Source organism: Nesoenas mayeri, assembly GCF_963082525.1.
Source record: "Nesoenas mayeri genome assembly, chromosome: 25".
Taxonomy (NCBI): Eukaryota; Metazoa; Chordata; class Aves; order Columbiformes; family Columbidae; genus Nesoenas; species Nesoenas mayeri.
In genome coordinates, this window is record NC_137549.1 from 1,290,043 (window position 1) to 1,313,243 (window position 23,201).

The following is a 23,201-nucleotide window of genomic DNA, read 5'->3' on the forward strand; positions in this document are numbered from 1 at the left end:
GGGGGTGGGCGCCGGCCCGACCCGCCTCCCGCGGGACTCGGCCGCGGGGCGGCCCCGAGGCTCGGGCTCTGCCGCTCTGGGGATGGAGCCCACGCAGCGTCCGTCAGCAGCGACACCCACGCGTTTATTTGAAACAAAGCTGGGAAACCGCGCTGGGCTGCTCTTTGGGGAGGAACTTGGACAGAAAAGCAAAACAACCCCCCCAAAAAAGCAGCAGGGCCAGGTCCCTGGTTGTGCCCCCAGAGCGGTGCCCAGTTCCCCAAAGCCTGTTGGGCTTTCGGGATGTGCCACGGTGGGTATTCCACATCGCCAGGGTCCGGGTGACACCAGGGGCCGGGGCTGTCCCTCCGGGAGGGGCCGACGTGCTTCATGTCCTGACTCTGGGGTTTCTTAAAAGGAATGATCCAGGCCCTTCTTAGGTTGCCAATTATAAGCCGCTTTTTGTTGTTGTAAATAACATACAAGGGAGCTTCAAAGAGATTCTCAATTAATCACGGGAGACCGAGCTGCATTAATAACAGTGGAATTGTGTGCCCACAGCTTGATGGGTTGTTGGTGCAGGGCAGGCTGTCGGTGGGACACTGGTGCTGGGTTATGAGAGCACCGGAGCACCACGGACAGACACCACGTGCAGAGATGGAATCCTCTGCCTCCTTTGACCCAGCCCAGCCCAGGAGCCAGGGGAGGGGGCCCAGCGGGGCGGCTGGCTGGACACTTGCAGGTGTCAGGAATGGCCTGGGGGAGCTTGTCACAGAATCACAGAATGTCCTGAGCTGGAAGGACCCACAGGATCATTGGTTCCAACTGCTGTCCCTGCACAGGACACCCCACAGGTCACCCCGTGTGTCTGAGGACGGTGTCCAGTCTCATGTTGAACACTGTCAGGTTGGGCCGTGACACCTCCCTGGGAGCCTGTTCAGTGTCCAGCACCTCTGGGGAAGAACCTTTTCCTCATGTCCCACTGCCCCTCCCTGGCACATCTGCTGCCGTTCCCTGGGCTCTGTCACTGTCACAGAGCAGAGCTCACCCTGCCCCTCCTGCTCCTGCTGAGGAACCTGCAGCCCATGGGCTCTGCCCTCAGGCTGCTCTGCTCCAGCTGAGCAAACCCAGGGACTTTTGACACAGTCTCCCACAGCATCCTCACAGCTAAACTGGGGAAGCGTGCACTGGACGATTGGGTAGTGAGGTGGGCTGTGAACTGGCTGAAGGGAAGAAGCCAGAGAGTCGTGGTCAATGGGGCACAGTCCTATTGAGGCCTGTATCCAGCGCAGAGCCTCAGGGGCAGTGCTGGGGCCGGTATTATTCAATATATTCATCAATGATTTGGACGAGGGAACAGAGTGACTGTCACAAGTTTGCTGGTGACACCAAGCTGGGAGCAGCGGCTGACACTGGAAACTGTGCTGCCATCAGAGACCTGGACAGGCTGGAGAGCTGGGCAGGGAGAAATTTAATGAAATAGAACAAGGGCAAGTGTAGAGTCTTGAATCTGGGCAGAACAACCCCAGGTTCAGTGTAAGTTGGGGAATGACCTGTTGGAGAGCAGCGTAGGGGAAAGGGACCTGGGGGTCCTGGGGACAGCAGAGTGACCATGAGCCAGCACTGGGCCCTTGTGGCCAGGAAGCCAATGGTACCTGGGGTGGGTTAGAAGGGGGTGGTCAGTAGGTCAGAGAGGTTCTCCTGCCCCTCTGCTCTGCCCTGGGGAAACCACACCTGGAATCTTGTGTCCAGTTGTGGCTCCTCAGTTCCAGCAGGACAGGGAACTGCTGCAGAGAGTCCAGCGCAGCCACCAAGATGCTGCAGGGAGTGGAGCATCTCCCGTGTGAGGAAAGGCTGAGGGAGCTGGGGCTCTGGAGCTGGACAAGAGGACACTGAGGGGGGACTCATTCCTGGGGATCAATATGGAAAGGGGCAGTGTCAGGAGGATGGAGCCAGGCTCTGCTGGTGACAACCAGTGACAGGACAAGGGGCAATGGGTGCAAACTGGAACACAAAAGGTTCCACTTAAATATGAGAAGAAACTTCTCCATGGTGAGGGTGGCAGAGCCTGGCCCAGGCTGCCCAGGGGGGTTGTGGAGTCTCCTTCTGTGCAGACATTCCAACCCGCCTGGACACCTTCCTGTGTAACCTCATCTGGGTGTTCCTGCTCCATGGGGGGATTGCATTGGATGAGCTTTCACTTCCAGTCCCTGACATTCTCGGATTCTGTGACTTCAGCTGCTCCTCATCCGGCTTCCCCTCCAAACCTTCAGCAGCTTCGTGTTCCTCCTCTGGACACTCTCCAGTAGCTTTATCTCCTTTTCTCCCGTGTCCCCAGCCCTGCACACAGTGAATGCTGCAGGTGAGGCCGCCCCAGCGCAGAGCAGAGCGGGACAGTCCCCCTTGCCCGGCTGGCTGTGCTGTGCTGGGTGCACCAGGACACGGGTCCCTCTTGGCTGCCAGGGACACTGTTGTCTCATATTAAACTTGGCACTGACCAGACCCCCAGATCTCTCTCCGCAGAGCGAGTCCCCCCAGCTGGTACTGGCCACGGGCTGTGCTTGCTCCCCTGCCCAGGCCATGGCCGCCACCCGAGCCCTGGCGCCAGCTCCGGCCGGGCAGGCTGCGCGGGAGCGGCTGTGCGGTGGGAGGCAGCCGGGCCCCGCGGCGTCCGGCCAAACCGGCCCTGCGCTGTGCGCTGGGCTCCTGCGGGGCCCGGAGCCTGCCCCGGCCGCAGCAGCCCGGCCCGGCCCGGCCCGGCCCGGCAGGCCGCCCAGCGCTCGCTGCCGCTCCGCCTCGGGGAGGCTCTCGCCGCCATGACGTCAGCGTGCTGAGAGATGACGTCACGGCGCCGGCCCGCGGCCGTTGCCATGGCGCCGCGCGCTGCGCTTCCTGTATTGATTTGAACGGGGGGGCGGGCGGCTCCCGTCGTGCCGCGCGCGGGGGCGGGGCCGGCGGGCCGGGGCGGCCGCCATATTGGGAAGCGCTGGGGCCGGCGGAGACTGACAGGAGGAGGCGGAGCGGGGCCGGGCCGGGCCGGCCGGGCAGGTACAGGGGGCCGGTGCCACCGCGGGGCTCGGCTGCGCCGCGCCGGGCTGCGGCCGGTCCCTGCTGGCCCCTGCGCTTTTCCCCGGGGGCGCGGGTCTGTGGGCCCCGGCCGGGCGGGGCTGGGCCGAGCTGGGCCGGCCGGTGGAGGGGCCGGGCGGGGCGGGCCCAGCTGCGGGCTGGAGCCGCCGTTGCCCGGCGGCGCTCGGAGCGCGGCTGGGGCTGCCGTCCCTCCGCGGACACCGCTGGGGGTGCTGGCTCGGGCGGGTCAGCGCTCCCGGCCTGCGGGGCTGCCCCGCGTCCGGAGCTGCCGGCGGAGGGCGAGCGGTGCCCGCGCTCGGGAGCGCCGTTCCCGTGCGCTTCGTCAGGCCCGGCGGGACGGGCCCCGACCCCTGCGCGGAGCCGCAGCCCTGCGCTGCGCTGGCCCCGCAGAGACGCCACCCCGGCGGGGCCCCGTCACCGGCACAGCCGCCGCGCAGACCCGTGTGCTCCAGCGCCCTTCGCATCAGACACGTTTCTTAACGGACGTGATGCAGCCGGAGCCGGGCGGTTCTGTCCCTGTGTCCGTCCGAAGCGGCTGGAGGCTCTGGCCGTAGCTCCTTTATTCAGTCAGCGCCCCCTGAGCTGATCTGGAAAGGTGTGATGGGAGCCGGGGGCTGCCTCAGCTGCTTTGCCAGTTCTTAGTTTCTTGATCAAATTGATACCGTGCATGGCAGCCGAGATTTTTGCGCTGCGGTCTGTAGCACTAAAGGGAGCTACCAAGTGGCAACAGAAGCTCTCATAAGCAGCCACTTATGTGCAGCACAGCTTGGTGATGTGCCATTGTCCATCCCATGGCTTTGGGGGCTCTGAGGGAGCTTAATATCACTGTGTCTTGCATTAGTTTTGGGTTTTTTTCATGTGGTGTTGACATTTCACAAATGGAAGCAGTACACACATTCAGCGAGTTACAGGCTCGAGGTCGTAAAGTCCGAACTGAGCATCCTCCACAGCGGCGAGGGAAAACGTCCTACTGGAGGAGTCACAGGAGCGCGGTCAGGTTAGGTCAGCTTGAAGTTATCCATCGAAGGTGTCTTAGGCTTTTTTTCCTTGATTTGTAGCTCTCTTGAAGGCATTGTGCTCATTTTCTTGTGAAGTGCTGCTCCTTACTGAGTTGATGTGTTTAGTGATGCTGGCCCAGTGTTTGTGCTGAAGGTTCTTCACAGAGCAGCTCTGCTGCTGGCCCCATCATCTCATATTAAAGACTGATTGTTATGATCATTATTCTTACTCCAGAAGCAGAATTTTCTGGGTCTGTTGGCTGAAGCTGCTTCATTTTCTCAATTCTATGACCTTCTTTTGTGGATTGACCAGGTGCACCGTTGCACCTTCAGTAGCTTAAGTGTAATGATGAAGCAAACTTGTGAACTGCTTGTCCTTCTCAGGAAAGCTCCATGGGCAGGGGTTGCTGGTGAGTTTTTAGTCCTGGTTTTCAGTGTGTTGACTTCTGTTCAGAGCTCTGATAAAGCAGACTTTTTGTGTAGAGCTGGTGCTCTTAGCTGATTGTGCTCTGGTTTGTTGTGTAAGATAATCAGACAACTGTATTCTGTGGATTTTTTTTATGTTTCTGAAGGGAAACTGAATGTTACTAAAGCTGGTAGCTTTAGGAAAATTTGCCATGCTCAGACAAAGCTTATAAACTACTAAAAAAACCCCAAACCGAAAGCCCTGGAGGTTCTGTGAAATGTTACAAAATGCATACAGTGGCCTTTCTCTCGTGCTTCTCTCCTAAGTCCTTTTTGAGTCTAGAATGGAAAAATTCCACCCTTAGGCCCTGTACCCCTAAGGTCCAAGTATGTCACACTGCCTGTCCTCATTTCCTTCTTACTAAACACCTTGCAGTATGCAGGAAAAGAAGAAAAAAAGTGAATATCTTGTAGGTAATCCCCCAAATGCGTGCCGTCGTATGCTGGTTGACGAGCATCTGAAAGCAGAACATCTGTTGCTCCCGTCTGTCCAGTGACTTGTCCGAAACATGTGATTTTGTGAGGAAAGCTGCCATGGGGTGACAATGGGGACAGACACGCTGTTGCTGTGACTCGCCGTGTGCCTCCCCAGCCGGCGGCTCTGCAGGGCCGTGGGGTCCCGAGGCAGCTCGGTGCAGGAACCGGGTGGCTTTTCGATCGCTCCCTCTGCCGTGTGAGTCAGGAGCAGTTGCTGTGTCCCGGCGGATCCATCTGGCTGCCTCACGGACTGAGGTGGAATCTCAGAGCAGAACATAGCGAGGTTAATGCATCTCCTCTCGTTGTCCAGTACCCAGCTCCTTCCCCAGCGTATGATTGTTCTGCAGCGAGTGTTCTGCGCCCGCTCTCCCCGAGCGTGACGGCACAGCCGGCAGGAACCCGTCCCTGACACCCGCAGGAGCTGCTGAGGAAACAGCAGCAGAACTTGTTCAGCGCTTGGTGTTTCTCAAGCGCGATCTGTCAGAGCAGAACCTGATCTTTAACTCAGCCTTCAGAGCCTGAACCAAGTCTGTGTAACAGCCAGAAAGGATCCGGTGTTCTAATGCTGTGTAACCCAGGTACCTTTGCTAATTATTGCATCTCTAAAATTGGAGAGTAGTTGTTTTGTTTTGTTGTTTTGTTTTGTGTTCTGCTGCATCTTGTTTGTTTTGCTTTCATAACAGATGAACCTCTCCTGAGTCTTTCTGTTAGAGTTTGCCTTTGGCCCGCAGGCCGGGTGCCGCAGGGTGACCCCTCACCGAGCGCACGTCGGGCTTGCACACTGTAGTTCCCAGCGTGTGGCTTCCCGCACTGCTGGAGACTTTGTACTTCATTTCAGATTTCTTGGGAGCAGGTGTGGCCCTCTTATTTATGGAGCAGCACAGTGAAAAGGTGAAATAATCACTACCCGCGGGCAATAAAAAGGGTTTTAATGGTGATGGTTTTCTGAGAAATCTCCTGCTGAGTACATGGGTGTCATGTCTGCTTAGATAAACCCTGTGCTCCTAGCAGGCTGTACGCTGCAGTGAGGTGTGTATTGAACAAAAACAGCACCTAGGAAGGTAAAGTAACAAACCTACCGTTCTCCTAACTTATTAAAAGCTGGCCGAAGCAAACTTGGTAACCGCTCAGCTGGGGGCTGCGGCTCTGGCAGCCTGAGCTCTGCCGTCTGCCGTGACTTGTATTTGAGTCTGGAGCTGAACAGCTGAAAATGCGCTTGTCTTTTGAGACTCGGCTCTGTCAGCTTCCCTGGTTTTCTGCCGGTTGTGGAGAGAAGGTGATTTAGGAAAAAAATCTCTCCTGAAAGCGATGGCAATATCTGAGCAGCCTCCATTTAAAAGAGGCAGCAATAGTGATGTTGTTGCTACACTTCCCGTGGCGTTCTCCTCGGATGCACAACTATTTTGTGTATGAAAATCCTACTGAAAAACATTTGGGCCTGTAATGCTGTACTGAGAAGATTTATTAGTGGAGGGAGTGTTTATTTTTAGTAAAGGCTCTTCCAAAGACACAGATTTTGCTGTTTCCTGATAGCGTTACAACCCTGAGTTTCTGCTCTAATGTTAGAGTCCATGCCCTGTGCAGAGCAGTCTGTGCTCAGTTCCTCATCCTTGGCTTGCACAGGCTTCCCGCAGCGCCCCGAGGGTCCAAATAGCGCTGCTGCCCCGCAGTTTGCTGCTCAGGGTCCCTCTGGCTTGGTAGCGCTGCACTTTGCTTTGGAGGGGGAGCCGCAAAGCCTGAAATCGGCTTCAGAAGCCCCCAAAGGGCTGCGGGGAGTCTCGTAGCTGTTCGGTGAGTGCAGGTGGGCATGTGGTGAGTTGCAGGAAGTCCAAAGGTTTGTCACCCGCAATCTGAATTACAGGGTGATGTTTCCCGCCCCCGCCACGTGTCTTCCGAGCTTTGAGCTCCAGGTGGAACCACAGCATCTTGCACTTCTCATGTTCCTGTGATGAGCAGGGGGACAGGAGATGAAGACACCGTCTTGGCTCTGCCTTTGAGCCGCTTTACCTTTCAAATCCAACTTAAATTCGGTTTGCGCCTATTGCTGCTCACTGAGAAGTTGGTATTTTTGGAAGAAGGGCGTTCTAGAGCTGCAGTGAGCGTATGAAGGAGTTCGTGCGTTCCTGGCACAGGAGGTGCTGGTTTGCAGGGTGCTTTGGAAAGGGGGGATTTTTGCAGGATCTTCAGTGGTCACCTGCGTGTTACGCTGTAAAATACAGTGATGCCACACGGTGGTTCTTGCAGTAACGCAGCGTCTCGGTTTGACGGTGGAGTATTGAATCTCTGCAGCCTTGGTTTAAGGGTGGGATCTGTCACCATAGCGCTGTCCCTGCTGGGAAGGTGGTCTGTCCCTGTGAACGAACTTTGAGTGAGCGGCAACAAAGTTTATATTTAGTTTTGAAATAAAGTTTTACCTGCTCCCATTGTATTACATAGGGGTTACTTTTGTATATGGTGCATTTTATAAATGCTTTTCACGCTTGTACGTTAGTAAATCACCGGATAAGCAAATACTTGTAGCTTTAAAAAGGTAAATATTGAAGAACTTAGAGGAGGTTCTAGGTTTTTGTACCGCTGTTTTTGAGGGAGCTGGTTACTTAAATGGATTGGTAGTTTGGCGTGATCCTTCCCCTGTACTCTGCATTGGGGAGGCCACACCTGGAGTGTTGTGTTCAGTTCTGGGCCCCTCAGCTCAGGAAAGAGATTGAAGTGCTGGAGGGTCCAGAGAAGAGCAACAAGACTGGGGAAGGGACTTGAACACAGGCCCTATGGGGAGAGGCTGAGGGAGCTGGGCTTGTTCAGTCTGGAGAAGAGGAGGCTCAGAGCTGAGCTCAGCACTCTCTAGAACTACCTGAAGGGCAGTTCCAGCCAGGTGGGGATTGGTCTCTTCTCCCAGGCATCAGCAATAGGACAAGGGGCCATGGGCTTCAACTCTGCCAGGGGAAATTGAGGCTGGAGATGAGAAAGCAATTCTGTGCAGAGAGAGTGGTCAGGCATTGGAATGGCTGCCCAGGGAGGTGCTGGACTCACCGGCCCTGGAGGTTTTGAAACTGAGATTGGCCATGGCACTTAGTGCCATGATCTAGTAAACGGACTGGAGTTGGACCAAGGCTTGGACTGGATGAGCTCTGAGGCCTTTTCCAACCCAGTCAATTCTGTGATTCTGTAAACTCTGCTCCGCTGGGTTAAGTGTGGACGAGTTCTGCTCCAGGCTGGCCAGAGCAGAGGGTCTGGCTGCCTGTCACCATCTGCCCTAGTGTCCTGATGCGTTTGTACCAGCCTTGACTATTACACAGCAAAAATGCCATGTTTTAACTTTATTTTTTTCCTTATAATATGTTCAAAAGTGTGAGAAATAGAAGAATCTATTACTGGAAACGCTTTTACAATATTCCAGGTTGAGGTGCTGCTTACTAAACCAGCTGAAAAACCTCATCCCTCCGGGCCCCGGTTAGTTTTCTGTCACCTGGGTGAGCCGCACGGGACAGGGGTTGCACATGGGGCAGACAGACAGACGGATGGACGTCTTTGCTGCAGCCAGCTGAGATCTTTAGCTTGTTGGTCTGCAAGTGTTGCCTGGCCATGGGTTTTGGGTAGAACATTGGAAAATGAGAACTTCGGCTTTGGGGAAGCAGCACGTCCGGGTTCAATTCCAAACCCTGCTCGTGGCTTAGAGGACTAAGTGCTTTTCACTCCATCTTTTTCCACGTGGGAAAGCACAGGGTTCTTTCTGAGAGCTTGTACATGTTCAGCACCTGAGTAATGATGTGGTTTTACCTCAAAAGCTGTTCCTGTAACTACAGGCCCCAAGAGAAGAGAACATCTTTGGGTTTGGGTGACTCTGAATTTGTCTGTGGGAAGTGGTGGGTTCTCCATTTCCCCCGAGTGGGTAAGAAAGGCTTGGCCGGGAGGGCTGGGAGCAGCTGACCGCACGTTCTCTTTTAGTTGAAGAAATGAAAGTTCTTGAGGAGCTCCCTGTGTTAGGTGTGCGTTTTGGGGGCTGTTTGTTACTGATTCTGTAGTTTATGCTTGGAATAGAAAGGTGGGGTTTTGGTGGAGTTTTTTGGTTCCCAGGGAAGAATTTGTACCCTGACTGACTTTATTCCCTTCATGTACTTTGAATGGGCCAGATTTTATCGCAGTTCACATTATTTTAAGAAAAATATTTCTCGGTAAAGTTACGGTGCTGAACAAGTGCACTTTGTTTTTAATGGATCCTACCTTACCGTGTTCAAACACTGAAATGTTGGTTGGTTTTGTTTGTTGTGGTTTATTTCTCAGTATGGATCAGTGTTTCATGAGCCGGGTGCAGGACGCCGGGGCTGGCAGGGAAATGAGTGCAGTTTTTGGCAAAGTGGGTTCTCTGTTGTTTGAGGGGCAGCCTGTGCCTATTTGGTTGGTCAGCCAGCGCTGAAGCTGAGCTCACAGGCCCAGGCTGTGCTGGCTCTGGGCTCACAAGCCCAGGCCGTGCTGGCTCTGTCGGTTTGAGCCCTGGCCCATCCAAGCAGAGCGGGAGCTGGGCAGGTCCTGACCCCTTCTTGGTCTATAAATCATTTTGCCCTTCTTAAAACTGAAAGGTAATTGTGTTAAATGTGAGAGACTCCGAGAATACCAAAGGCTGGAGAACTTTGAATTGTAGAAACTGAATATATTTCCAAATTTTGACAGGGCCCAAGGGGACAGAGGATGTCTTGGTAATTCAAATACAATTAATGTTCTGTTGATGCTTTATTTTGAAGCATCTAAAGCCTGAAAAAGTTGTTTGGGTCTTGTTAGTATTGCTGCCATGTTGTGTTGTTTGCTCTGTGGATGCTGCGTTTGTGATTAGGAGTTGTAGTTGAAATTTGTGCAGGTAGGAGCTCCCGTGCAAAGCTCTGAAGGTGAATGTGTCACATCAGAATTAACGGTCACGCTGCTGTGTAACTGGACCTGGATCTCTCACGAACCCCCGGAGCTGTTTTCAGAGGACTCTTCCCAGCTGGTTGTGCTCCTCCTGCGGGCTCCACAACCTGATCTCTCTTATTCATGGTGTTCAAAGATAATTGAAAAAGAAGGGGTGTGGGAGAAAGGCATTTTCCTGAAATGCCTGGTTTGAGAGGTCCTGTTAACCTCTCAGTAGATTTGGAAGATCATGGGTAGATAAGGACAGTGGCGAGTAAACTGCAGGAGGAGGGAGAGTGTTTGATGTGGGATACGCTGTATTCTTTCAACCTCCTGCATTAATAACACCCCAGATTCTTCAGACTTTTCTGTCACAATGCTGCCATCTCTGACTCTTCGTTTGCTGGAAGCTGATTACTGTTAGATTTGGCAGCTTTCTCCAGTTTTGCCTCTGAAAGAACATATGGGAGAAATGTATTAAATGAGAAAAGGAGAAGCGTGGAGGAGGAGGCGGCGGCAGAGGTGAGCAGGTGTGCCCAGGATCCGCTCGGCACTGTCTGCTTTGGGGATGCTCCTGGAAGAGTGTTGGCTTGTTAATGGCGGGGAAGAAAAGGCCTCTGCGTCCCCGCGTTTGTAAGAAGCCCAAGTCTCAGCTCTAACTGACGGCTCAGGTGCAAGGAGAGGAGCTGTGCTGGCTGACAGCTGGCTAGCCCACAGGTGTGTGCTTTATCTCGACTGCAGGCCAACAGCAGACAATATTGTCATACTTGGTCACATCTCGCTGAATTACAGCTTGTGCTGCTGTGCCCCTCTCTGCTTGGGAACTTGCCTCCAGTTTTTCCTGGTAAACCCTGGGTATGTTTTCTGCTCTTGGAGGTAAGGAAGCCTCTTCGCAGCAAACCCTTCCGTACCCGGAGGGAGCCGGAGGTGGCTTGTGCCGGCGCTGGACGTGGCAGCGTGTCCCCAGCCCTCTGTGTGCGCTGCCGCCCGCATTCTGCCACAAGTTTGTATCTTGAGGCAACTCCATTTGTGCAGCTGGGATGCCGGCCAGATGCTGTAAGTGTTTATACAATAACGGCGAATGAAAATCCCTTTCCATTCTGCACAGCTTCCAGATGCCTGTGTATTGTGGAGATTTTTTTGTGTGGCGTGTGTGTTAGATTCCACTTTTCCCTCTGGAGATATTTATCTTGGTGGAAAGACCAACTTGGCATGTCTCCTCCATGCTGACACTTTTGTGTCACCATGAGCTGTGGACAAAGCATGGGGTGTGTGTGAGTCGGGGCCGGGCACGAGTGGAATCACAGAATCATTTAGGTTGGAAAAGACCTTTGAGATCATAGAGTCCAACCATTAATCCGACATTTCCAAGTCCAGCACTGCCCCATGTCCTGAGAACATCGTCTGTCTGTCCAACCCTCCAGGGATGGTGACTGCAGCACTGCCCTGGGCAGCCTGTTCCAATGCCCCACAGCCCTTTGGGGAAGAAATTGTTCCCTGGATTCAACCTCAACCTCCCCTGGCGCAACTTGACGATGCTGGTCTGTGCCCTTCAGAGCTCAGAGACGGGCTGGGGCTCCACATCCCTGCAGAAGCGTTAGCTAACTCTTTTATTGATAGATGTTGTAGTTTAGCCAGCCAAATCCAGGCTATGAAGCTGCCCTCTCCTAAAACATACACTTAAAGATGCTTACCATTGCTTACAGACTGTGTAGGCATAGGAGAGCTGGCGTTGTGCTGGCCAAGAGGAATATTTGCGACAGTGTGGGCATCAGGTAGGTAACGTTAGCCCAGGGGTACCTGCTCCATCGCTGCCCGTGTTCCTGCAACGTGTGACACTGAACGTCTGCGATCCTTCAAACGCGGCTCTGAGCGCCCCCGCTGGGGGAGCTGCTGCCGGGGGGCTGGCCAGGGGGCGGCTTTGCCGAGCTGCTCTGGTTTCTGGTGTCACGGTCTCTGCTCTGGCTGAGGTGGCTGCTCTGGGGTCCTGCCAGACACAAGATGCTGGAGAGTGAGCGAGCGAGGGCAGGAATGCAGCAAAGCGCTTCTGCAAGCAGCCCTGCGCTGTATGGCACCAGTTTGGTACCAGTGCTCTGGGCAGGAAAAAAAGGTCTCAACTTGAAACCACTTTAGGAGACTCTGAAGAGGCAGCTTCTCTGTGGAGGGGTGTTTATCAGTGTTTTTCTCCCCCTGTGTGTTGCAGCGGACTAATTACTGGTTGGACTTAATGAACATAAATTCCTGAGCCTTCTGAGCTCCCCAGTCCCTCTGCTTTCCACCATGGACCAGGATTACGAGAGACGTCTCCTGCGCCAAATCAACATACAGAATGAAAACACGATGCCTTGTGTAAGTACCAACAGACCGTGCTAAACTGTCTTGGTCTGAGTATTAAGTTGCCTGTGTTGCCTGTGGCTGTTTTCACTTGAGCTTTTGAAGGATATGGGACCTCTTGGAAGCAAACTGGAGTCTTGTGTTGGGCTGTGAGCAGGTGTGAGTTCCTGAGCTGTTCTACAAATAACCAAATAGCTCGACTTCAACAAAGCTTTTGAATATATAAACTCTGTTTAGGTTGCGAAAAGGAGTTCAGATATTTTTATGTGGCTCTGTAATAACTTTTAACTAAATAGTCTTGGTAAGTACATGTGGAATGGAAAAACTTAGGGGCAAACAAACCAGCGGACCATAGGCCTTGAGGAGATAGAGCAAGGCTGGAGCCACCGAGATGATCGGGGCTGGAGCAGGAAGACGCTGAGACCTGTTGCTCGGCTTGGAGAAGATGAGGCTTGGGAGGGATGAAATTGTTCCTTTCAGCTACCTGGTGGGTGGTTATGGAGGAAATGGACTCGGTCTCTCTCCAGAGGTACACAGTGGAAGGACTAGAGGCAATGGACACGAGCTGCAACAGGAGGAATTCCAGTTAGATATTGGGTAAAAAACATTCACAGTGAGGGCATCCAAACACCACAACAGGGAACTTGTGGGGTCATTGTCCCTGGAGTTGCTGAAAACTCAATGGGATGAGGCTGTGACCTTCAGTGTAGCTTGGAAATCAGCTCTGTTCTGAGCTGGGGTGCTTTCCAACATGAATTATTCTATGAAAAACCATGTGAGTACAGTTGAGGGATCTGCTGCTCACCCTGCAAGCAGTCTGTCCCCCTCCAGCCTTCCACACGTTCGTTTTGACAAGGTCAGCGTGCGAAGGAGCGGAGAGAAGAGGCTGTTTAATTGCTTCTTTTGATAGAAGTTCCTGTGACAGTTGGACTCTGGTTTACTTTTTTTCTGCTAAGGGGATAAACTAATGCTTGGCTCTTCTACTTAGGCATATTCAGCTTTAGCAAGACCTCATTGATGTTTCTCAGAACCCTGCTGTGATCAGCACTTGTTCTTGTGTATGTCTTTTATTCTTCTATTCAGGTATCAGAGATGAGGAGAACCCTGACACCTTCCAATTCTCCAATGTCTTCTCCTAGCAAGCATGGTGACAGATTCATTCCCTCAAGAGCTGGGGCCAACTGGAGCATCAACTTCCACAGAATAAATGTAAGTTTTGCTCCCCTTCCCTGTAGCTCAGCCTTGGAAGTGAGGAAATGGTGCATTTTGGTTTGGCCGGCATAATCGCTCCGTTTATCTGCTGCACCATAGTCTTCTGCTGCCCCCGAGGAGTTCCCGTGAATGCTTGTCTTCAAACAGGCTGCCCCTGTGGTCCAGGAGCCTTTGTTGTTCTTTACACTGTGTATCATGAAGTCTCTGTATTGTGATAGCGTGTTTCTCCATTTCAGGAAAATGAAAAATCACCAAGTCAGAACAGAAAAGCAAAGGACGCTACATCAGACAATGGCAAAGGTGAGACCGCCTACCACTTGTGCCACTCCTGTAGCTTTTATTTCAGACCAGTGGGGAGTTTGGAAATCAAGGGAACGCCGGCACTGTTGTGCTCGTGCAAAAACTCGTGCTGGTGTTCTAGGAAATTCCCTCATCACGAGAGTGAAAACCAGATCACCTGAACAAGCTTCTGATGAATGTCTGGGTAGCAAGAGGCTATTTGTATCCCTTGATTTATTGTGCCACAAAAGCACTTCCCTGATGAAGTGGAGGGAGGGTGCTAATCTCAGTTCCAAACTGAAGACCCAGGCTTATGAAGAGGCCCCGTGAATGTACAGCTTTGGTCCTGCCACCCCCTGCAGACCTGTTTGCTGCTTCTGAATTCTCTGCCTGAGCACTTGTCTGGGTTTGCAGATGGCCTTGCCTACTCTGCCTTGCTGAAGAACGAACTCTTAGGAGCGGGGATTGAGAAAGTGCAAGACCCACAGACAGAAGACAGGAGGCTGCAGCCATCCACCCCGGAGAAGAAGTCGCTCTTCACTGTAAGTGGGTTACTTTGCATTAAACCAATGGAGGTGGCATGTGTGCATCACTGAACAAAGCACACGGTTCTGCTGAGCTGTAGTGCACGCGAGACAGTGTTGTGGCCTAAGATAAGCTATTGAGAACAAAATTTGGTGGCCCGTAAAAAGAACATAAATATCTGCAGCCAGCTATACGCTTCCTATTTCTGTACTGGCAGGGAAGCTGAGCTGGAACCAAGGGGTTTTGAACAGTGTAGTAATGACCAAACCAAGCTTTTGGACTTTAGTGGAGATTAATTTTTTCGTATGGTTACAGAGCACATGAGAAAGGGAGGAACTGAAAAGTCTGGAAAATCTGCGTGGGTTTTGGAGTTAGGGAGGCATCGGACACCAGTGTGTGTTGGGAGCGATCCCCTAGGCCTTGGGCATGCCCGATTCTCACTAGATGTCTTTTCTTTATGCAGTATTCGCTCAGCACAAAGCGCTCTAGTCCAGATGATGGCAACGAGGTCTCACCGTATTCCCTGTCTCCTGTCAGCAACAAAAGGTAACGCTGACTCTGCAGACTGCGGGAACGGGAGGCTTGGGACAGAGGACCCTGTGGGGTTCTCTAGGCCTTCTTCCTAAGGCACCCAGAATTGTGATGTGAATTGCTTTTGGAAATCTGGTGAGATAAGTAGGGACAGTCAAGTTCTAAGAATTTCTGCAGGTGCCCAGCCTGCCTATAGATACTTAATATGCCTTGGCCAGCTTTCAGTAGTCAGTTTAGCTTTTTGCTCCCTAGCTCCTTTATAGAAGCAGAACCTAATTCCTTCCAGTCTTACCTGCTGGAAAGAATTTAGCAGCCTCTTTGTGCTTTTCCATAGGCATGCAGGCATGCTTTAAAGAGTGGCTACATCTGTCTGCCATCTGCTCCCATGTGTAAGATCCTGTAGTTGTTTTTCTATCTGTTTTCGTAAACAGTCAGAAGCTGTTAAGATCACCTCGAAAACCAACGCGGAAAATCTCAAAGATTCCTTTCAAAGTGCTGGATGCCCCAGAGCTGCAGGACGACTTCTACCTGAACCTGGTGGACTGGTCCTCTCTTAACGTCCTCAGTGTTGGCCTTGGGACTTGTGTTTACCTGTGGAGCGCTTGTACCAGCCAGGTAAATGATCCTCGGTGTCGGGAGAGCAAAGTACCTGTTGCTGTTGGTGTCTTTCAGAGCTGTGGGACGTGCTGTGTGGGGATTCAGCACTTGCGATGCTCTGTCCCAAACTGTCTGAGACAGCCAATAGTTTGGTGTGACAGTAACGACTGTTTCTTATTCCATCCTGTCCTACTTTCAAGGTAACCCGACTGTGCGATCTCTCTGTGGAAGGAGATTCTGTAACGTCTGTGGGCTGGTCGGAGCGGGTCAGTATAACATTGTCACCAGTGATGGGGAGTTCAGGCGCTGTCACTGTAGCCATGTAGCTCTTCCTCACAGGCTTTAACTTCTTGGGTTATTTTCCCCAAACTCTCCATATGCATCACAAACCGGTTGTGCTTTCCTGTCCGCACTATTTTTCTCAGCTAAATGAGAGGAGATAGAGAGCAACATCCTGTCCCCTGAGGTTCTGGAGCCATTTGCTAAGAGGTGCGGAAGGGAGAAAGAGAGACTTTTCTTTTCCCGCTCTTGACAATAAAATGTGACAATGAACATATTCCAGCCAGGCTGCTCGGCCCTCTCAGTAGGGAAAAGATGCAAGATGGAAGAATTCTGGGTACTTTCCATCTTGTGGGATTTATTGAGTCTTTTCATCAGCTTCTAGCTTTTGTTTCATGTCTGCCTTTACTTATGGCGTTGCTGATCGTGGTGTTCTCTTTGTCTAGGGGAACCTGGTAGCAGTTGGCACTCATAAGGGCTTTGTACAGATCTGGGATGCGGCTGCGGGAAAGAAGCTCTCCATGCTGGAGGGGCACACAGCCAGAGTGGGTAAGGAGGCGGGAGGCAGAGGTTTCACGCGTTTTGTTTCTTCGTGACTGAACTTTTCCTTGTAAGCGAGGGATCTGCTAGAAATAGCAAACCCCAAAAGTACCAGAATTGGTATTTAACCCCCGCTATGTCTTGAGCAGTCTTCAAAAATATTATCATGTAGTAATCGTGGTGTTCTCCTCTTGGGTGTGGTGCTTTTTGAGTATTGCAGCAGGTGTTTCCTCCACGTCTGAGGCATTTTGGGTTTGGTTACGTGGTCTTTCACTGCCACCGGCTGCTGGTTTCAGCCCTGCAGACAGGCTGCTTTATGGAGATTTCCAGTTCCCTTGTTCTGCAGCGACTGTTTTTGTTGCTCAGAGACGTTGTTAATCTGAACACTGGAGTTACACTTGGGAAGTCAGGGCACCCTCTGAGTTCTATTTCTGTGTTTTCCTGTGCTATGAAATGGGATTAGTGACACCTTCAGTAAGTTTGTGCAGGTTAATCTTTTCTGTACGCTATTCTAGGACTTAAGGCAGTGGAGGTCTGTGAGCACTGGTTGTGGTTTGGGCTTTTTTCCCTTTGTATTTTTTAAACCTTGGCCACTGTGGTGGGTTTGCTCTGCCCGCCCGCTCCCGCATCCTCCCGCAACGTGACTTTCCGCTCCACTGTGCTGCAGGTGCCTTGGCGTGGAATGCGGACCAGCTGTCTTCTGGGAGCCGGGACAGGATGATCCTCCAGCGGGACATCCGCACCCCGCCCCTGCAGTCCGAGCGGCGGCTCCAGGGCCACAGGCAGGAGGTCTGTGGGCTCAAATGGTCCACAGACCACCAGCTGCTGGCCTCTGGAGGGAACGATAACAAGGTACAGTGCTTCCCAGGCGTCACACGAGGCTCAGTGTCGCTGCGTCTTCACCAGGAAGTGTCAGACCCCCTTTCTTTAACGATATTCACCCTCTCTGAAAGGGGTTTTGTTTCAGTTGTTGGACTGTGCCCAGACAGAAATCATGCTAGGCTTCTACTCAGTCTCCTCTCGCTAATAAAATTTAAAAGGCAAATTTAATTTTCCTTCTGTATTTGGCTAATTAAATCTGTAGCTTGACTCAGGGGTTTGAGTTCAACCAAGTTACTGCTAAGCTGTACTTCCTGACTTTGTTTAGATAGCATATAGTCAAGTTTGTTGCAATAATGTTTATGTATGAAGAAGGAAACAGAGTTTAGAGCTACATAAGTTCGAAATACCTATAATGCAGGCTTGTACTTCCCTGAGCACCATATGGAAGAAGCATCTGTTATGGAGGAGCAGCGTTCAGAGCCCTGTGGAGCGGGTTGCTAGGCAGTGAATTTGCCCAGTGTCTGTGTGACAGCACGGTTGTAAAGAGTTCCTCGTGCTCAGAGTACCTTCTAATGAACTTGAACATATTTCTGAATGTGTTCAGGAATAATACAGCCATAAAGACAAAGGGGTTTGAGTTCCTGGTCAGTGACACTGTATCTTTGGCTTCCCAAGTTCAGCTTAAGGACTGTTGGGTTCCTGGTGGAGCGGTGGCTCCGCGGTTGAGCGTGGCGCAGGGTGGGACCGGCCTCGGGGCTGCGAGTGCAGAGCGGAGGCACGTGCCCAGGCAGAGCTGTGGGAAATCTGCTTGTTGGCCAACCACCCTCGTCAGTCCCAGCGCGACGTCGTGACTTGTGGGTGTTGCGGCCACGTGACTGCAGTGTGAGTTTGATCATGTCTCTCCTCTCTGCCAGCTCCTCGTCTGGAACCACTCCAGCCTGAGCCCTGTCCAACAGTACACTGAGCATCTTGCGGCAGTCAAAGCCATCGCCTGGTCTCCGCACCAGCACGGGCTCCTCGCCTCGGGCGGCGGGACAGCCGACCGCTGCATCCGCTTCTGGAACACGCTCACCGGGCAGCCCCTGCAGTGCATCGACACCGGGTCACAAGTGTGCAACCTGGCCTGGTCCAAACACGCCAACGAGCTCGTAAGTGCCTGCACGGTCCTGCTGCTGAGCTCTCTCGTGTCAGGAAACATTATGAATGTTTCCCTCTCCCCTTGCAGGTGAGTACCCACGGATACTCGCAGAACCAGATTCTCGTCTGGAAATACCCCTCGTTAACTCAAGTAGCAAAGCTAACGGGGCACTCCTACCGAGTCTTATATCTGGTAAGCGATGGCCATGTCTCCAAAAACTTCTGTAGCTGCTTGTTTGGCTGCACGCGCGTGAGCCCCAGGGCCGCGGTGCCAGTGGCACTGATAGCTGCCTGGCGTCTGGGTGGAGATGTGAATGCCGCCCTGCAAGCAATGAAAAACTCTCTGTATCTGGTTTCTTTGCCTGCAAGGGATACTTTGGTTTGCTGCTATGGAAATGTGAGGCTTGATTAATGAATAAAAAGCCTGCCAAAACTCTTCTGAGGAAGCACAAGCATCTCTTCTTGTTCCCTTAAGACTTGTGCATTTTTTCAGGGGTGGCTGCCAGCAGGGGAAGAATTTGATGCTTTCAGTCCTCCTAATTTGTCATTAAAATGTTTGGTGTGGTTAATCTACACTGATCTCGTACCTGCTTTGTTCCTGTTACTTAGGGCTCTCAGTGGGTTCATAACAGAGAGGATAATTACGCTGATACTGTTTTGTGAGGTAGATTCCAACATAAGTGACCAGTAGAGCTGGCAAATGCCAGTCGTATCACGCTTCCTGCCCTAACATGTATTTATAATCTGGGGAGGAATAGCCTCAATTACAAACAGCTTGGATTTCTTAACGCAGGAATCCTTTTTATGATAGTTCCACCCATGTGTTCCATAGCTGCAAAAGTGAGATGCAAATGCTGGAGTTGGCACCCACTGAGACTGAGTAAGACACATGAAAGCAGAGGTAGCTCTTTGGTTTCCCACCACCAGCCAAGTAGGAAGGAGAGTTAAATATCTCTTCTGCATTCCGATGAAGATTTGTTTTCAACCTCAAAAATGTAACAGGTGCTGAAGGTTGTTTTCTCTTGGCTGTAGGCAATGTCCCCTGATGGGGAGGCCATAGTTACAGGAGCTGGAGATGAGACCTTGCGCTTCTGGAATGTCTTCAGTAAAACTCGCTCAACGAAGGTAAGGGCGGTGCTGTGGATGGCTGCGGCCATGCAGGAGCTCAGCCTTTGGGATGAATTCAGTCCAGGTTTGCTCTGTTCTGCTGCCTTGCCTCTGATCTTCACCGTATCCTGCAGATTGAACGCAGGATGTGGGGAAGGGTTAAATTTGCTGAGATATAAAGGGATTTGTAATCATCACACAAAATAAAAGGTTGCCCAAGGCAGTGTGACAGCCGGTCCTTCTGGCTGGTACGGAGCTCTGGATGCAGCGTGTACCCAGGCTGACCCCGAGCAAGGGCACTGCTGGGACCTGCCGGGGCTCTGGGGACTTCTGTCCCCAAACTGCTGAACGTGGTGGCTCAGCTGGAAACAGGCTCGTGGATGCTGCCACTGCCAACTTGCTGTCCCCAGAGTGGGTTGTCCCAGGTGCTCTGAGAGCCTTTTGGTGTCTCAGGGGGAGCAGCGGAGAGCGGCACAGAGATCCCAGTGCGGGGGCTGGCGCTGGGCACTGCTGGGTGTCCCCGCGTTTCCAACGGCTCAGGGTGCAGCTTCCCACGGGACTGCCTGCTGTGCTCCTTGTTATCCACTGGAGAAAAGAAAGGGCATATTTCTGGTGTTGGGCTTTGGTAACCCTGAGCTACAGACAGCTTGGTGGATTAGCAGTTGTTGTTAAAAAACCCAGCCCACGAGGCAATGCTGCAGCTGTGCAGCACTCAGCACCTGCTTTCTCCTCTCTTGGCAGGAGTCTGTATCCGTTCTCAACCTCTTCACCAGGATACGATAAACCCCCCGCACTGCGCCCCAGGAGACAACAGCCTGGCATACCAGGATGAGACCACCACCTTGGTGTGCATGGAACCCCGGACCAGCAGCCAGAGGGAGCGAGTGCCGGAGGGGCTGGAGGACGGACCCAGCGGATGCTCATTAAACACATGCTTGCGAACCACGCTCGGCAGTATTTGGGATGGGGGAGGGAGCTGCCAAAGGTTTACGGATTCATCCTGCATAAAGGGAAAGGGGTAAAAGAGAAACGTTAAACCAGCATCCTCCAACCCTCGTACTGGAGCAAACACGTGACGTGGACCATTGCGACCGGACCGAGCCCATCCCAGCTGCTGTGTTTTCCCCTCCTGGGAGAGACGCGCGTGTCCTTGGCTCTGTGGGAAGGTTCCATGTGCTGCTTGTCCCTCAGTGCTGGGGGACGGCTCTGCGGGCAGGACCAGCCAGACTTGCGGGATACAACTGGTGCGAGGGGCTGGACTCCAGGCTGGGCCTTGGCCTCTCTAGTCATCCAAGGGCATTGTTACAGCCTGCCATCCCCATTACACGAAGAAACTGGAGAAATGCTCTTTTTTTTTTCACTAGGTACTGTAATACTCGATACAATCATTCCCCTAAGACAGCTTGATTTTGTTGGCATGTTGACAGCTGCCTTCAAATATACATTTTTTTGGGCTCTAAACTTGGGAGGAGACTTGAAGAGGCTTCACCTCGGAGGGAGCGTGTTCAGAAAGTTCTGAAGTTGCTGTTGCATGTTCTGGACTGATCTTTAGTTACTGGAGAGGAGAAACAATGGCTTGGAAAGAACGCAAAGCCCGAGCGCCGTGCGTGCGGAGCTCCCGGGTGCATTTGGGGCGGGCTGGTGCCCCTGGGCTCCTCCCCGCGACAAAAGCAGTTGAGATGTTTGAGAAACCAAACAACGCGGGTGGATGTGTTTTCTGGAAGGAGCGTGGCCTCTTCTGGCTGGAAGGGGAGACAGCGTGTCGGGGCGAGAGCGGGGGCTCTTTCTCCAAAGCAAGGAGGAAGCATTGATTTTCAGTCTCCACATCAGAGCCAGAGCCCTGCTGATGTTTGGTTTTGGTTTGTTGGGGGTTTGTTTCTTTGTTTGAAGTTGGATGGTGAGAGTGCCTGCTTGCGTGCTGAGTGCCATGGGATGCGATGCAAAGCACTTGTGTGTATGTGTTGCTTTTAATTTAAAGAGAAGCTGTTTGGCTGCAGCGTGTTCTGTCCCGTGCCCACGCTCGCCCCGCTGTGCCCGCTCCTGGACTCGCCTGCTGCTTCCTGCACTCGCTGGGGTTTTCCTGGCCGTGTATATAGACCTTGGCCCGTTGTCTGCAGAGTGCACAGGCGATGTTTCTCTCTTTGCTCTTTTCCTCCTTTCCCTGAAGCCAGACTGAGCGCCGGTTGTAGGAACACAACTGCCTTTCCCCAGTGCCACCAGTATGCTACGGGTGAGCTGGGCTGCAGGAGCTGGAGCAGGGCAGTGAGGTGCCGCGTTACCGCAGCCGTGCCCGCGTGTGCCGCTCCGCCGGCGCCGGGCTCTCGGTGATGGTTCTGCCTGTCGCAGGTACCAGTGGCGCTGGGAGGAGCTGGTGTGCCGGCAGCTCGCCAGGCTGGCAGCCCATCCTCTCACCAGCATCACTTGCCTCTGAAATGTAATTTCAATGTAATTTCTGAAGAGCCGGTTCCACACAACCACTTTATTGTAGTTCTGGCCATGTGGGGCTCGGTGTCAAAACCACCTGGTGGGCTCCCAGCCCCCTCCTGGCTGCTTGTTACACTCACTGTCACTGCTGAACCTGAGCGTTGCAAAGGAGCACTGCAGAGCACTGAGGAGGTGTTAGAATTCCGTCAGGTGATGGAGTTGACTCACGGGTTTGATGTGAAGGATGAGCTGAGCGAGCTGCGGTCTGTCACGGCGCCTGTCCTGGCTGACATCGCCCCGTCGGGCAGCGGAGCGCGGGGACGGGGCTGTTCTCACCAGGGCTGGGGCTGCGTGGGGATTTTCTTGTCTGTTGTGGATTGTCTCCTACCTGAATCCCAACATTCAGACCCCCAGAGATGCCGCTTTCTCCTCAAGGAAGAATTTGGTGGTTGAGGTGTGGGACGCGAGGTCCCAGCTGTGCGGTGCGTTCACGCTGGTTTGTGCCCACACTGGAGCGGGTGGAGGGAGCCGGGTGGTGAGCAGCGTGAGCGCGGCGCTGCTGGGGACGGACGGCGGCTGGAGGGCAGAGGGACGGCTTTGCTTCTCACCCCACACACGTTCCCTGGACGAGCCCCGCGCGCTGCCGGGACAGCGGCAGTGTGGCGGGTGCCCCAGCTCGGTGCTCGCTGCTCTCCGGTGCCCCAGCTCGGTGCTCACTGCTCTCCGCTGCCCCTCGCGCCCTCTCCCCGGCCGGGGACTTTCACAAACCACGTCTCTCACTTTTCTCACGTTGGAGCTGCCTGGGCGCAGGTTGGTCACCCCGACTCTCTCCTCACCCTTGGCAGGGCTGGCTGGCGATGTCCAGGCGATGCCCATCTGCAGCTGAGCTGGTTGGCTCACGAGCGTGGCAAGACGGAGCTGTTGTGATGAGCTTTGCTGGTAAAGTGCGGCACAGGCTCCTTCCCCTGCCCCGCTCCGTGGAGCTCCCGGAGGGCGGCGCCGGCCCCGGGGCTGTGCCGGGTCTCACTCGGGCCGGTGCTGCGGTGCTGGGCTGCTGTGGCGGTTTGGTGGGGACAGGAGGGGGCTGTCGGCTCGTGTGTGCGCTGTGTGGTCTGTAAGTGCTGAACCGTGCGGGCGGGTTGAGCAAAGGGTCCTCCCAGAGTTTGTGTGGTAAAGTCTGCGACCTCGTGGCATTGTTATATATGAAGCATCATATGTTGGGAAAAAAAAAAGGCATTGTAACTTTTCCATGTTAAAGCAATTTAACTGGCATTAAACAAGTTGTGAATTTATGTCTCTTGGGCTTTTCCTTGGCAAGGTGAGTGGTGCCTGAGTCCCCGGGGTCCCCGCAGCAGCTGCCCCTGGCTCTGGAGGCACCTGCTGTCTCACCACACCTCCTGCCTGTGGTTTGTTGCTCCTGCCCGCTCCTCTTTGCTTCCCTGGTGCTGGGCAGGTGCATCCCCCCGCTCTGTCCCCCTCTCCAGGGTGCCCCTGTCCTGTCGCAGCCCCCCCGGAACTCCCCGTTGG

The 23,201-nt window shown here is 53.3% G+C and overlaps 1 protein-coding gene across 6 annotated transcripts; it reads left to right on the plus strand.

Annotated features, from left to right (window-relative positions):
• The first annotated feature begins 2,940 nt into the window (after positions 1-2,940).
• Positions 2,941-22,966, plus strand: FZR1 (fizzy and cell division cycle 20 related 1). Of its 6 annotated transcripts, none has more exons than XR_013923320.1 (15): positions 2,941-3,027; positions 12,091-12,236; positions 13,305-13,430; positions 13,670-13,733; positions 14,127-14,254; positions 14,701-14,783; positions 15,200-15,383; positions 15,566-15,631; positions 16,091-16,193; positions 16,852-17,036; positions 17,921-18,154; positions 18,232-18,336; positions 19,176-19,268; positions 19,992-21,109; positions 21,422-22,966. XR_013923320.1 is itself a non-coding variant. In XM_080359471.1 (15 exons), the coding sequence occupies exons 3-15, from the start codon at positions 12,168-12,170 to the stop codon at positions 20,031-20,033; spliced, it is 1,482 nt and encodes a 493-aa protein (XP_080215597.1). In that variant the 5' UTR covers positions 9,613-10,604; positions 10,764-10,943; positions 12,091-12,167; the 3' UTR covers positions 20,034-22,966. The 6 variants fall into 6 exon arrangements, 5 of the variants coding, with proteins under 5 accessions (XP_080215596.1, XP_080215599.1, XP_080215600.1 ...); XM_080359471.1 differs by lacking the exon at positions 2,941-3,027 and adding exons at positions 9,613-10,604; positions 10,764-10,943 and having other exon boundaries at positions 19,992-22,966; XM_080359470.1 differs by having other exon boundaries at positions 19,992-22,966.
• Positions 22,967-23,201: the final 235 nt, after the last annotated feature.